This window comes from Arvicola amphibius, chromosome 12 (assembly GCF_903992535.2).
Source record: "Arvicola amphibius chromosome 12, mArvAmp1.2, whole genome shotgun sequence".
Classification (NCBI taxonomy): domain Eukaryota; kingdom Metazoa; phylum Chordata; class Mammalia; order Rodentia; family Cricetidae; genus Arvicola; species Arvicola amphibius.
Genome location: NC_052058.2, coordinates 120,988,394 through 121,000,017, shown reverse-complemented (window position 1 = coordinate 121,000,017; position 11,624 = coordinate 120,988,394). Strand labels below are relative to the sequence as shown.

At 51.8% G+C, this 11,624-nt stretch overlaps 1 protein-coding gene across 1 annotated transcript in view; it reads left to right on the top strand.

Annotated features, from left to right (window-relative positions):
* Positions 1–11,624, top strand: part of Myh14 (myosin heavy chain 14) — a 57,977-nt gene that overhangs the window by 45,163 nt on the left and 1,190 nt on the right. Inside the window, exons 34-40 of the mRNA XM_038313522.1 lie at positions 1,759–1,971; positions 2,947–3,108; positions 3,768–3,896; positions 4,632–4,720; positions 4,798–4,921; positions 6,337–6,545; positions 10,253–10,361. Of these exons, the coding sequence (XP_038169450.1) occupies positions 1,759–1,971; positions 2,947–3,108; positions 3,768–3,896; positions 4,632–4,720; positions 4,798–4,921; positions 6,337–6,545; positions 10,253–10,361 (1,035 nt within the window). The remainder of the gene's footprint in view (positions 1–1,758; positions 1,972–2,946; positions 3,109–3,767; positions 3,897–4,631; positions 4,721–4,797; positions 4,922–6,336; positions 6,546–10,252; positions 10,362–11,624) is intronic.

Genomic DNA, 11,624 nt, shown 5'->3' with positions numbered 1-11,624 from the left:
CACCTGTAGAAGGAGAGAACAGATTCCTGCAGATTATCGTCCAGCCTTTATTTGTTCACTGGCACATGTGTGTGCATACACACATACATGTAAACTCAGCGTAGTCATGGGTCTATGCAGTGAGGGAAGACGGCAGCTGCAGGGAAGGGGAAAGACCTGAGTACCTCAAGGTCATGGCAAGTATATCAGCCCCATCAGGGAAGATTGGGCTGCAGCAGTGTGTGTGGGTGTATGTATGGATGTGTGTGCATGTATGCATGCGTGTGTGCATGTTGTGTGTGTGCATGTGGTGTATGTGTGTGTGCGTGTGTGTGGTGTGTGTGTATGTGTGTTTTTGTGCGTGCATATGTGGTGTGTGTGTGTGTGTGTGTGTGTGTGTGTGCAGGTGATTTGCGGGGCAGGGGACAACTGACCTTGCAGGGTCTGAACTAGAGTCTGCTCTGGTTTCCTGTGTACCTGAGGTGGTTTTTACATTTCTCATCCACTGCGTTTGGCTGTGTGACAGAGTCACATCTGGAAGTCCTCTCTCTGTGTCCACCTTCCTGACCTCACCGTCCGATACTTTCGAGCTCAGACACTAGAACTAGAACAGTTGAGTTACCAAAAATCAAACAAAAAGCAGAACTCATATTTAAGAAAATTTATGACTTTGTTTTTTTCCTTTCTTCGTTCTTTTTTATTTAAAAAATTTTACTTTTCATTTTACATACTAACCCCAGTTCCCCCTCCCTCCCCTTCTCCTGCCCCATCCCCATCCTCCCTCCCATCCCCCATCCACCCTTCAGAGGAGGTAAGGCCTCCCTTGGGGCGTCAACAAGGTCTGACATACCAACTTGAGGCAGGACAAGCCCCTTCCCCCACTTATCCCCACCATGAAGGCTGAGCCAAGTATCCCTCCATAGGGAATGGCCTCCAAAAAGCCAGTTCATGCACCTGGGATGGGTCCTGGCCTAAGGCCCCCCCAACAGATCAAGACAGATGACTGTCACGTACATTCAGAGGGCCTAGTTTGGTCCCATGCAGGTTCCCCAGCTGTCAGTCCATAGTTATGGGGTTTTTTTTTTAGTTTTTTTAAATGTATTTACTTTATGTGTACGAATATTTTGCCTGCATTTGTGTATGTGCAGCATGTGCGTGCAGTACCCTCAGAGGCCAGAAGAGGGCACTGGAGCCCCTGGAACTGGGAATCAGGCCTGGGTCCTCTGGAAGAGCAGCAGTGTGCTCATCTGTTAGGGCATTTCTGTAGCCCCTAGTGCATGATTTTGTGACAGGCTTTGTCCATAACGAGGCCACATGCCAGTGGGCTGCCTGTGGATACACTTGTTGGGATATTTTACTTTTATTGCCCTTCAGGTGGTTTTCTTTGTAAATTGGGGTTTTTGGATTGGGGTTTCTGCCTACACAGTGCACATGATCCTAGCTATGCCTCTGCCTCTGCTGCTATGGTGACACCCGGCTGAAACAACTGAAGGGAGAAAGGGTTTAAATCCACCTTCTAGCCCACCATTGGCAGGTGTCAAGGCAGGGACTTGAGAAGCACTGGTCACTTTCACAGTAAAGAGCAGAGAGTGAATGCGTGCAGGACCCAGACCAGTGGGCGGTCCTTTCATGTCAATTAACACAGAAGGATTACCACAGCCCAACCTGACCTGGACAGCCCCTCGCTGAAACCTTCTTCCCAGGCGATTTTAGAGTATGTCCACTGGGACACCATCTTAATCCCAGCCCAGGACTCGGACTCACTTCCTATCCCACCAGGTGCACGAGCTGGAGCGAGCCCGCCGCATGGCTGAACAGGCAGCCAGTGACCTGCGGACACAGGTGACAGAACTGGAGGACGAGCTGACGGCCACAGAGGATGCCAAGCTGCGCCTGGAGGTGACCGTGCAAGCCCTGAAGGCCCAGCACGAGCGTGACCTGCAGGGCCGTGACGATGCGGGCGAGGAGAGGCGGAGACAGCTGGCCAAGCAGGTACTGTACTGCAGGTGTCTGCAGGGCACCTGTCCCTCCTGATGAACGCATGCAGAAAGGGAGTTCCCCTCTGGAGTGTTTCCATCAGGGTCCCCTTGCTGTCTCCACTCAGCCATCTTTGTGTTCTGCCAGGAGGCAGTGACACACACATTTGCCACAGCATCCCTCCTGCCCTCACTGCCAGCCTAAGTTGCATGCAGGAAGTTTAAGTAAACTTCTTGTCCTAGTTCACCATGGCCTGGTGGTAGTGGTGGCGCACGCCTTTAATCCCAGCACTTGGGAGACAGACAGCCAGATCTCAGTGAGTTCAAGGCCAGCCTGGTTTACAAAGTTCCAGGACAGCCAGCTCTAACGTACAGTTTCAAAGGTTCAGTCCATTATCATCATGACAGGGAGCATGGCAGCAGGCAGACATGGTGCTGGAGAAGTAGCTGAGAGTCCTACATTGCAGGCATCAGGAAGATGACTGAGACACTGGGTGGTATCCTGAGCACGGGGAAACCTCAAAGCCCACCCCCACAGTGACACACTTCCTCCACCAGGCCACACCCACTTCAACAAGCCACACCTCCTAATACTGTCACTCCCTGTGAGATTCTGGGGGCCAATTATATTCAAACTACCACACTTATACTCACCCTTGATAGAGAGAGCATCAAGCTGCAATAGAAAGGAGAGAGTCCAGCTTGGTAAACCTTTGAGTGATTGGGACTTGCTTAACTCAGCCTGCATGGCAAAGCCTGCCGGGGGCACATGTGGAAGCTTCTAGCACACACTGAGTGCTCGCTGGAGTCTCCTCTCTCTGGCCAGTGCTTACTACTTGTGTGGTCTCAGGGAGAGAAGCTTTTGACCTTGTAACTTTCTGTTTCATGAGTTCTTATGATTTTTCTAAGTCCCACTTCCCCTCCAAGGATTGGGTGCCTGTAGGGAATCTGGGTGCCATGACCTGTGACCTCTCCTACACCTGCCCCCCAGCTGAGAGATGCAGAGGTGGAGCGGGATGAGGAACGGAAGCAAAGGGCGCTGGCCGTGGCCGCCCGAAAGAAGCTGGAGGCTGAACTGGAGGAGCTGAAGGCTCAGACATCCGCCGCTGGGCAGGGCAAGGAAGAGGCCGTGAAGCAGCTGAGGAAGATGCAGGTGAGGCCGGGCTCCAGGTGAGCTGCTGTCACCTGCACCAGGTGAGGCTGGGGTCCAGGTGTGCTGCTGTCACCTGCACCAGGTGAGGCCAGGCTCCAGGTGTGCTGCAGTCACCTGCACCAGCAGCAGTGGCTGGCTTAGCTAGCAGGTCCAGCAGAGCTGGCCTCAGGTGTGTATGCGCTCCTTTTCTCTGCATTTCATTCATTTAGGTGCTAGACTTTGACATCTAAGCCCATTATTTGATTAGGTAATAAATTTAGTGCCATTGCGGATGGAACCTAGGACCTTGAATGATGCTAGGCAGAATATCACTGACCCACACCCAGCCCCTCACTGGGGGATTCTAGGCAGGGCTCTATCACTGAGCCACACCCCAGCCTATAATATGATATTTAGAACGGCAGGTGCCTGTGTTATATTCTTGTGGGGCAGCAGTTCATGCACCCAGAGGAAGGATCCTTGTCTAACCCCTTTGTCAGGCATGTAATAGTAATAATAGCTGTTTTCCCAGTGTGACCCACCTTTCTCACGGGCTCCCTTTGGTGGAGCAAGACTTGGTGTTGGCCTCTCCTCACACTCCCAGGAAGTGCCCACAGAGCCACAGGCTAATTATTTTCTATTCTAGTAGCTCAACTAACCTGCTCGGTACTTCCACCCAGGCCCAGATGAAGGAGCTGTGGCGGGAGGTGGAGGAGACTCGCAGCTCCCGGGAGGAGATCTTTACCCTGAACAAGGAAAGTGAGAAGAGGCTCAAGAGCCTGGAAGCCGAGGTGCTGAGGCTTCAAGAGGTGAGACTGGTGTGGGTGGGGCTTAGTGGGAGGCCCCAGTGTAGGCGGGGCTTCCCTAGAGGGCCTGGGGGCGTGGGCCTGGCCTTGTATCCCCCCCCCCATCAGAGGCTCTAGGTGGGGCAACTTTTGAAGTGAGCTGTGGTTCCCTGTGCCTTTGTTAGTTTTTAGTTTTATTGTTGTTTTTCAAGACAGGGTTTCTCTGTAGCTTTGGAGCCTGTCCTAGAACTCACTCTATAGACTAGGGTGGCCTTGACTCACAGAGCCTCCCGAATGCTGGGATTAAAGGCTTGCGCCACCACTGTATCAGCTCCTGGCTCCTGTGCCTTCTTTTATTGGGAGTGGGGATCTTGTCCTGTGGGCTCTTCAGAGTCAGAGCAGGAGCCGCCAAAGCCAGTCCTAGGAAGATGAAGGCAGGAATCAGGAAGTTAGGAGGGGAGCAGGAAGCTGGAGTGGGGGAGAGGTCTGAGGATGAGTGTGAGGCAGAGGAAAAGAAGGCACAGTTGGGTTGGAGGGAGGGCCCATGGTGGCATGGGGTAGGAGGAGGCCCAGTGATGAAAGACATGGAAGGGGAGCCGGGCTGCAGGGGACATAGCTCAGAAGAGTTGGGGAGCAGGACACTGGTGGCTAGCACTAAGGGGAGGCCTCCTCCGGATTTGGAGCTCATAGGCTCACAGTCAGGAGGGTTAATGCCAACGTCCTAACTTCCTTTACTCTGCCCCTGGCTGATCCATACAGGAACTGGCTGCCTCCGACCGAGCCCGGCGGCAGGCCCAGCAAGACAGAGATGAGATGGCAGAGGAGGTGGCCAACAGCAACCTTAGCAAGTGAGTATCTTGTCCCCCTGGGCTGACCACCTTCCTCTTGTGGCCTCCTTCTGAAGCAACACCTTCCCATCTTCTAGGACAGCCATCCTAGACGAGAAGCGGCAGCTGGAGGGACGACTGGGGCAGCTAGAGGAGGAGCTAGATGAAGAACAGAACAACTCAGAGCTGCTCAAGGATCATTACCGAAAGCTGCTGCTGCAGGTGGGCAGCCCGCCCCGCCCCGCCTGCCCTAGCCTTTGGGGCGCCCTTGTCCAGCCAGCCAATGGGGGCATTTGATGTGCTGGAGAAGGGTGAATCAGGAAGGCAGGGCTCATTGATTCATCTGTAATTCTGAGGACTCTCAGACAGGCTGGAAACCATGTATCAAGGTATGGCCACTTACAGCCAGAATCCTGGGACTCTCCAGACTTAAGTCAGGAGATTGTCACAGGTTCAAGGCTAGCCAGGGATACAAAAAGCAAGCCCTGATGTATGAGTGGATGGTTTCACACATTAATAAAGGAGTCAGCAGAGAAGGTGGAAGTGTAGGGTGTTGCTTCTGGTCTTGAAGTCACAGCAATCCTCCCTCTGCAACCTTCCCTGTGTGGCAAACAGACCAGCCCCGGGTTTGTCTAGCCTTATACAGCACTTTTTCTTTTCTTCCTTAGTCTTTAGGCAGGGTCTCCTGTAGCCCAGGAATTCTTTTTGTAGCCTGAGGATGACCTTGCTTTCCTGACCGCCCCCCCCCCCTCCTCCATCTGTGATGACAGGCTTGTGCCACCAAACCGGACTATGCTGTACTGGGAAACCAGGGCTCCTTGTATTATTAGGCAGGCCCTCTACCAGGGAGTCCTAGCCAACTCCTGTCACCATTTTTATTTTACAATGAAAATGTCAAAGACTGAAGGAGGGCTCCTGAGTGTGCCCCGGGAGGTGCATTGCAGACGCTTTAACCTCAGAGGACACCACAGGTCTCTGCTGCTTGTGCTGCTTGGGGCCCAGAGTCTCTGGTGGGAGGGGCCCAGCCTACCTCTTTTTCACAGGCTCCTCAGGTGACCCTGGTGCAGAGGAGAGTGTGAAGGACCTGAAATAGCCTAATTCACAGCCACAAATTTAGAACATTTAAACAAGTTTGTGACCATCTCTGGGGCTCACTAAAATAGCAGAGCTGAACCTGGCTGTGTGGTGCACGCCTGTCATCCCAGACCTGGCTGTGTGGTGCACGCCTGTCATCCCAGACCTGGCTGTGTGGTACACGCCTGTCATCCCAGACCTGGCTGTGTGGTGCACGCCTGTCGTCCCAGCATTTGGGAGGTGGAGGCAGGAAGCTCAGCGTTCTAGGTCATCTTAATTACATTTTGAGTTCTAGGTCAACCTGTGCTACATGAGACACTATCTCAAAAAATGTTAAGATTAAATTTAAATAGATTTAAATAATTTTGAGCAATTTTAAATAAATTTGAAACATTCTTGTTCATTAAAAAGCAAAAGGTACCATTTGCCGTGGGTTGTTGAAGTGATGTCGAGTCCTTAAGTACCACCAATCTCCGCGCTGTGCACTTAACAGCCACTGGCTCAGCTCACCCCAAGAGGAGCCGTGTGTTGCCACCAATGTCCTATCTCCTCTCCGGCTGCAGGTAGAGACCCTCACTACAGAGCTGTCTGCTGAACGCAGCTTCTCAGCCAAGGCCGAGAGTGGGAGGCAGCAGCTAGAGCGGCAGATCCAGGAACTGCGGGGTCGTCTGGGTGAAGAGGATGCTGGAGCCCGAGCCCGACAGAAGATGCTGATTGCTGCTCTCGAGTCTAAGCTGGCCCAGGCAGAGGAGCAGCTGGAGCAGGAGAGCAGGTGAGACAGGCAGAGGCTTTGTCCACGGGGAGCACAGTTTAGGCGACAGTACTGCAACTGTCTCTGCTATGTAACAAAACACCCTAAAACTTAATGACCCTAAAACAAGTTTATTATTGCTTCTGAATTTGCCTGGTTGGCAGGCTCTTTTGTGCTGTGTTTGGTTGTCAGAGGGTGGACTGCCTAGGCTGACTTGCAGCCCCTCGTTCTCCAGCAGGCTAGCCCAGGATTGCCTCCATGGCAGAGCTGTGGGCCCAGGAGTAAGGACACTGTCAATGGCCTCTAAAGGCCTGGGGCTGATACTACACCACTTCAGCCATGAGCAGAGCAAGTCCTAGGACAGCTCAAGTACACAGTCAAATGTCACATCAACCACACTACCTCATCAAACCATCACAAAAAGAGATGTCTCAGATAAAAGATACTGGGCCCTGGGGCAATGTCTGTGTGTTTCCTTCTTGGGCACAAACGGCCACAGTTGTATCTAGCACGATTTCCATACTTTCTCATATTTAGAGCCAAGAAGCCAGGTTAGAGAGATAGCTGAGTGGAGAAAGTGCTTGTCGTGAAGTGGAAGGACTTGAGCTTGAAACCCCAGCACCCACATGGAAACCAGACACTGTAGCATGTGTCTATAACCCATCGCTCCTACAGTAAGATGGGAGGCAGAGATGTGAGAGTCCCTGGAAGTTCACTGACCAGCTAGCCTTGTGTACTGGCAAGCAAAGAGAGGGACCCTGCTTCAACAAGGTGGAAGATAAAGACTGACATCTGAGGCTGTCCCCGACCATATTCAAGAGCATGTGCAAGCTCACACAAATGCACACAATTACACACACACACACACACACACACACAGACACTGTCCTAGATTTGCTTCTGTCTCTGTGACAAACACCCCAACAAAGGTACCTTAAGGGAAGATGGGTTCATTGAGCTTGCAGTTCCAGGTCACAACCGCTGTCCACTACTCTGGGGAAGTCAGGATCCTCATCCAGCCACATCCCCAGCAGAGGACAGTGCACAGCTGTGCACAGTAGAAGTCAGGATCCTCATCCAGCCACATCCCCAGCAGAGGACAGTGCACAGCTGTGCACAGTAGAAGTCAGGATCCTCATCCAGCCACAGCCCCAGCAGAGGACAGTGCACAGCTGTGCACAGTAGAAGTCAGGATCCTCATCCAGCCACAGCCCCTGCAGAGGACAGTGCACAGCTGTGCACAGTAGAAGTCAGGATCCTCATCCAGCCACAGCCCCTGCAGAGGACAGTGCACAGCTGTGCACAGTAGAAGTCAGGATCCTCATCCAGCCACAGCCTCAGCAGAGGACGGTGCACAGCTGTGCACAGTAGAAGTCAGGATCCTCATCCAGCCACAGCCCCAGCAGAGGACGGTGCACAGCTGTGCACAGTAGAAGTCAGGATCCTCATCCAGCCACAGCCCCAGCAGAGGACGGTGCACAGCTGTGCACAGTAGAAGTCAGGATCCTCATCCAGCCCCAGCCCCAGCAGAGGACGGTGCACAGCTGTGCACAGTAGAAGTCAGGATCCTCATCCAGCCACAGCCCCAGCAGAGGACGGTGCACAGCTGTGCACAGTAGAAGTCAGGATCCTCATCCAGCCACAGCCCCAGCAGAGGACGGTGCACAGCTGTGCACAGTCCAGACCTGGGAGTCCACCCACTTGCAGGCTGCATTTTCCCATCAGTTAACAGCCAGGATAGTCCCCCACAGACACAGCCCAGTCTGACCCAGACAGTCCCTCATTAAGACTTTTTTCTAGATGATTCTAGGTTAAGTTAATTAAAAGTAACGGTCAAGCAGGGCGGTAGTGGTGCATGCCTTTAATCCCAGCGTTCCAGAGGCCGAATCAGGCAGATCTCTGTAAGTTTGAGCCTGGTCTGAAGAGTAAGCTCCAGGATCGTCAGGGCAGCATGAAGAAATCCTGTCTTGAAAATTAACCTTTTTTTTAAGACAGGGTTTCTCTGTAGCTTTGGACCCTGTCCTGGAACTCGCACTGTAGACCAGGCTGGTCTCAAACTCACAGAGATCCGCCTGCCTCTGCCTCCCGAGTGCTGTGATTAAAGGAGTGTGCCACCGCTGCCCGGCTGGAAAACTAAACTTAGAAAAGAAAAGTAACCATCAGGCTAGGTGTGTGGTGTGCCCTTTGATCACAGAACTCAGAAGCAAAGGTGAGGGAATCTCTGTGAATTTGAGGCTAGCCTGATCATAGAGAGTTTCAGGTCAGCGAAGCTTACACACAAAGAGCCTGTCCCATAAAACAAAACAAAAACCCCAAACAAACAAAACTATCAAACAAAAGAAAATACCAACTGAGGTTGTCAGATAGGGAAGCTGACCCAAGAGGAGAGAATGAAAACCTGGTGCAGACTAACTGTATTGACCTGGACCAGACTTCGGGGAACCTAATACGGGGTGGGTCATTGCCAGCATATTTAAAACACGGTACAATTTGGAAAAAGGTTTCCACGCAACAGTCAGTCTCCGACCTATAGCATAGAGGTTAGCAGGCCATAGAGCACACGTGACATCTCCCCTAAGGATGGGTAATGGTCCAGAGAGGGAAGAGCCTGGGATAATCATTCTGGGGCATTCGGATGAGGTCTGTAGTAAAATGTGGGTGTGGTCTGCCACCACAGACAGCAAAACGGTCACCAGGTCATTACTCCCACTCCCAGCCTTCTGAGCAGGAAAACAGGTGTTTTATCTTCTCCATTGAGAAGAGGCCCCTGTGTTTAACATTCCTAGTTTCCCTAGTGATCTGTGGATGCAAAAACCTTTGAGGCCCCAACAATCAACCAAAAGATTAACATTGTTTAGAAGGGACTGGTGAAATGGCTCAGTGAGCTTGCTACCGAATTCTGAATACAACACTCAAGATCCACACGGCAGAAGGGGAGAATAACTGAGCACTGCCCTTTGACCTCTAGCACATGACATGGCACACACACGTGCACAAACACACACAAGTAAATGAAGAAGGAAGCAATGGTAATAGAAGTGGAGTTTCTCATCAATAAATCTCCCATTAGACCTGTCAAGAGCCACTGTGCTAATCAGACTCATCACTGAGGGATCCCAGTACAGCAGGCAGCCTCTGGCTGCTGAGACACTGTGGGACTGCTGTACCAATAGTCCACATCTGTAGGTGCCTGGCCATCTATACAGGTGTAATGCCCATAATCCTTACGTGGTGTACAGACAAACAGATCAGACAGGCTGCCTGTCTGGGATTCCTGATTCCCAGTTCAGCATCTTTACCTTGGTCTGGAAGGGATGTAAATCACATCCAGAGGCAGGATGGGACTGAGGCTCAGTGGGCCAGAGTGTTTCCCCAGCATGCAAGAAGACCTGGGCTTTGTCCCCAGCACCACAAAAAGTAGGCATGATGGTGCGCGCCTACTATCCCAACACTTGGGAAGTGGAGGCAGGAGGATCAAGAGCTTAAGGCCATTCTTGCCTACATAGTGAGTTTGAGGCCAGCCTGGGCTACATGAGACCCTGTCTCAAAACCATCAACATCACAGGAGACATTTTTAGGAACATAGCTGTCTTTCAGAAGGAAGCCTAGTGCCAGTGTCTGGCTGAGTGGGAGGCAGCTAGATGGTAGGGAAAAGGGAAGAAACCCAAGGATGGGACAGCACCAAAAATGCTGTGGTGACAGAGGGTTTCCTGGGCTCTTCTCTTTAGAGAGCGTATTCTCTCTGGCAAGCTGGTACGCAGAGCTGAGAAGCGACTGAAGGAGGTGGTTCTTCAGGTGGATGAAGAGCGCAGGGTGGCTGACCAGCTCCGAGACCAGGTGAGCAGTTGACATAACCTCAAACAGTGGGATTAAAATCAGGAAATAACACTGCTAGCCTGGCCTGGCAGGTGGCTAAGTGGGTCATCCCAGCTATGGTGGAAGCTAAGGCAGGAGAATTGCTATGAGTTCCAGGAGAGCCTATGCTACAGTGAAAGACCCCTTCTTAAACCAGCAGCGACAATGAAAAATACCCCGTAGTCTGTAGGCAACAAAGCCTGTATGTAACTCCAGGTCTATGCTCAGATAGAATCCTTGTGTCCTTAAAAGCTCAGCTATGCCTTGTTTGCTATTCATTCCACAGAGGATTATTGAGCATGCCCTTTGTGCCAGGCACATTGCTGGGAATTGGAAATAAGGCACTGGAAAGGTTCCAGAAGGTCCTCGGCTCACATTACTAGCCCAGGAAAGCTATTATACACATGACCAGACAAAGATAATGCCAGGCTCTGATAGGGCTGTGAAAGAAAAGAATGAAGACAGGAATGGAGAGCCTTGTCCATTGGGTGTTGGAAAGAGCTGGAGGACATTTGAATTAAGACCTGACAGGGGAGGAAGAGCCAAGTAGAAAGAGCAGGAGTTCAAAGGTCCTGATGAATTGAGCAAGAGAGAGAAGTATAAGAAATGAACTTGGAGCTGCAAATGCAGCTCAGTTGGTAGAGTGCTTACCTAACATGCACAAGACCCTGGTTTCCATCCCCAGCACGGCACATGGGAGATGAAGGCAGGGCCACCAGAAGTCTAAGGCCATCTTTAGCTACATACTGAGTTCAAGGCCAGCCTGTATTACATGAGACAAATGAAGTCACATGATGTATGTTCTTACCCTGAAGAGAGGTGTCTGGGGAGATCAGACACTGACTTTGATGTGGTCACTGGGTTTCAGAGACATGGACATGAGGAAGTTTATTTTAGGGCTGGCCCCTTACCCAGCAGTCCTGGGGAGGCAAAGAAGAGCAGTAAATGGGAGGGGGCTGCTCTGAGTGTGCCAGTGTCCCGCCAGTGCTGTCATGTGATTTCCAGTGAGCCATGTATTCACACCAGATGGGGCACTGACAGGTTATGGGACTAATTCCACCAGGCCCGGTTGGTAAGCCAGTGAGTGAGTTTATTGGGGTCACTTACAGGACCACAGGTGACTCAAAGACAGCTACGTCACCAAGAAACCTCACCCCAGCATAGTGATGTGCTCACAAACACTGCAGCCCAGGAGGCTCATCCCTCTCACCCTCCGTCATGCCTACTATATGCCCTTACACCCCA